The 3,458-nt window shown below is 34.4% G+C and overlaps 1 protein-coding gene across 1 annotated transcript; it reads right to left on the bottom strand.

The window, feature by feature from the left end:
• Window positions 1-474: 474 nt before the first annotated feature.
• Window positions 475-2,757, bottom strand: LOC109608690 (anoctamin-6-like). Its single transcript, XM_049970712.1, has 2 exons — window positions 1,631-2,757; window positions 475-928 (listed from the first exon to the last, which is right to left on the bottom strand). Exons 1-2 carry the CDS (start codon window positions 2,755-2,757, stop codon window positions 475-477), a joined length of 1,581 nt encoding a protein of 526 aa, XP_049826669.1.
• Window positions 2,758-3,458: the final 701 nt, after the last annotated feature.

Here is a 3,458-nt window from a genome sequence, read left to right as displayed (position 1 = left end):
ATTATTGCGGCGACCGAGATGGAATTTTAAAGTCCCATCAGATCTAGAACTTACACCTGCAACGATACGTGCAGCCGGGGAAATTATGAGCGGGTTCAGTGTTTTTTCATTCCGTATTACGGAATTCCTTTTCGCGTAATTTAATGACATAAACGATCAGAGGACGTACAGACAAAGGAAATCAATTTTCCGTCATACCGACATGCAAGTATGATTTTCATAGCGAATGAGGAATGAAATGAATTGCGTGATAAATCACTACCGATGTGATTGTATTCAGATTACGTTTTGGAGGAAATACCATTTAAAGATAAAAAATTACTATATGCTTTATTTTCTCTTCTTAATATTATATACATATTATGATAATCTTAAAAATATTTATTCACTATTAAAATATATTTTTAAACAACATTTTTACTACTACATCCGTAATTAGAAATGTTGGTGTTATTTCTAAGTACAGTTCTTCATTTAATTTTTCGTTTGATCTAAAATGTCATACTTTTCGTCATATTTTTCAGTAGTCATCTCCTGGTATAACTCGACGGCCTTGTTAAAAATGTAGTAGAGAGTGATCACAGAAAACTGCTGGATTCCTACATACATGCAGTTGGTATACATTTGCTGGAAATACTTGGGATCATGTTCATATTTTCTATCCCCTGCGTAGGGACCAAACCTCAAGTCTCGGTACCAACAAGTTTCATTACGAAAAGCATCACCCATCATATCTTCGACAGCAAATTGGGAGAGCGCATTTTCAAAGAACCCCACAAAAGTACCTCTTGATATTCTGTAATTTAACAGTGCGAGAAAATGCGACGTAATGACAGATGCCATAGAATTGGAGAGGACGCTGATGCAGGTGAACCAAAGGAGTATTTGGTTTAAAGAATCGATTCCGCCTACTATTTTTGGTATTGGCCTTTGGGAATGGTAGATAAATGTTCGACAATCTACGTATTGTCGTATTAATATGTAACTAAATGCAATTAAGGGACCTAAGAGATTTGCTGTAGCAAAACATAAAATATAAGCATGGAGAATCATTAACGTCGAAATTTTAGAAGGTAGCACGAATTCGGTAAATTTGGATAATTTATATTCCTTTTCATGTTGAGGCAAATCAATTTTTGCACCAGCCAGCCATGATAACTTAGAAACTTCTTTTTTCGTTATTATCCTAATAACTTCGAGACACGCTGAGAAAGTGCGGGTGCAAGACATTATTAAGTACAAAAGAGAAATTATGATAATACACGTATGAGGCTGGCATTGTTCATAAGTAAAAAAGAGAGCCCATGGAGTTCGATTTTGTGGTATATGATATGATTTTCCTTTTAAATATGCTAGATAGTAAATTATTCCATTCTCATTAATAAATCTAAACATTGTAGAAAGGTATAAAAAGGAATTTTCATAACGGTTTCTATATTTGCATCGATACAGTTTAACTATAAGGCCAGTGGCATAATCAAGTGGATTTCTTATCATCCGCATTATTATTGAATGAATAAAAGCGGCTAATAATTCTGTGAATAAAAAAACATATTCTTTGGTGTATCTAGCCACATTTAACTTAATATAAATACAAAATTGTAGTAAAAATAAAATTAATGTTACTAACGATAGACACACCACAGCCGTAAGAAGAAAACATCCTATGAATAGGAACAACGAGTAACTCATGGGCTTGAAGGCTTCGGTGAAGCCAGTTAATTTAGACTTACGTCGAAAAATAACTTCATCTCTAAACTCGAATCTCTCTTCGAGTTGAATTTCATCCCGCCCTACATTCCATCGCGTTCTGAGATACTTCTCCCGCTGTTTCCATAACCCCACAGTGACTCCCGCCCAGGCCGACATGACTGAACCATAAGTGAAAGGCACAATATTATCCACCACTAAGCTGATTTTCATTGACACACACTGTTCGTACAAGTCATCGAATTCGCACAACTTCCATGATTGAATGCAGTACCTACACATTCTTATTTTTTCGGCGCGGCACAAGTTCTTAAAATCTTCTTCAAACATGAACACATACTCTACAAATATTGCCAATAGGGTGCAAATGGACAAAATCAAGGGAAAGATGAGCATTCTTTTGTAAAAACCTAGCCACGCAAAGTAAAATGCTATTTCTAAACCGTAGTACTTTTTTATCATATCAAGTGGTGGTTCTTTAAAAAGTGCTGGCACATTATCCCAATATTTCGCCAGTAACGTTAAGTCGTTCATTTTCTGATCGGGAAGATCGAAACTCTCCACGCCACCGTCATGTAATGGAAAGGCGTGTAAGAATATTTTTTTGCTTAAGAGTTTATTTATACCCTTGTCCATTACCCGTTTGCCATATTTCGTTCTATTTAATAGTTTCGCTATGAAATAGACTTTTCCTAAATAATCCACTCCCATTCTGGGGTCCATGTAAGACAAATGATTTCGATACCATCGCCGCTTCATTACTTTATGTTTTACATTTCTTGTTATATTCCATAAAGGCCACGCAGTATCCAGATAGTCGTACGTTTCTTGTGGCAAGTGAATTTTAATAAACACCACAGGCTCGGTGATTCCATAAACTTGTTCCATCTCTAAACCAGCAGCTTGGGCGTTCTTAAGGTATTTCGTTATGATCTTTTCATTTTCGTGTGCACTAACTCTCGAAACCACAAGAACAAAGTCCGTTTTTCGGATTTTATCTTCGAAAAATGAATTGCCAGTTTCCTTGATGAAGTTCAGGGATACCATTGAGACCAGACTTTAGTTAATCGTTTTCAACTGATGTGACAGTTAACGTCACTACAAACTGACAACATATATAGTTGAATTTTGATAACTCAAACGATGATTTGCAACAAAAAAAATTGGATTATCAAGACTTCAAGTTATTAAATAAAATATATACATAAAAAGTTACAAATTTTTATTTTAATACAAAAAACTGAGTTATTTGTGTTTGAAGAAAGGATTTTTATTTTCATTTTCAAAAAATGCTACGATTAACCAATGAAGAATAGTGTTGTCAGCATTTTCATTAAAAGATTTTCTACACGAAGCATAGTATATGTCTTTCTGACATTTAATTGGAAAAAACCCTTTATAAAATATACTTCCACTTAGAATTTGAGATGTTGTAATTATGTAAACACCATAAAGTAAATTATAGGAGTTTCCGGCATTTTTCTAATCAATTGATAATTGGTCTTAAAATTCTTACCGGCAGGGAATCATCAGAAAGAAAATACCTCGAAGAGTTTACATGAGGCAAGGTTCTGAAAAATATTTAGTTCGAGTTATCAAGATATTCGAGTAATCGAACTAATCAATTAATAATTACACATAATGCTCACTCACGACGGCATTGCCAACCATTTTACTTCGAGTTATCAAAAATTCGAGTTATCGAGGTTCAACCTGTAGTTCTTGGAACATACTCAATAAATACATTA

This window comes from Aethina tumida, chromosome 1, assembly GCF_024364675.1.
Source record: "Aethina tumida isolate Nest 87 chromosome 1, icAetTumi1.1, whole genome shotgun sequence".
Lineage (NCBI taxonomy): Eukaryota > Metazoa > Arthropoda > Insecta > Coleoptera > Nitidulidae > Aethina > Aethina tumida.
Note: the sequence above shows the minus strand (reverse complement) of the source record. Positions and strands in the feature narration are given on the sequence as shown.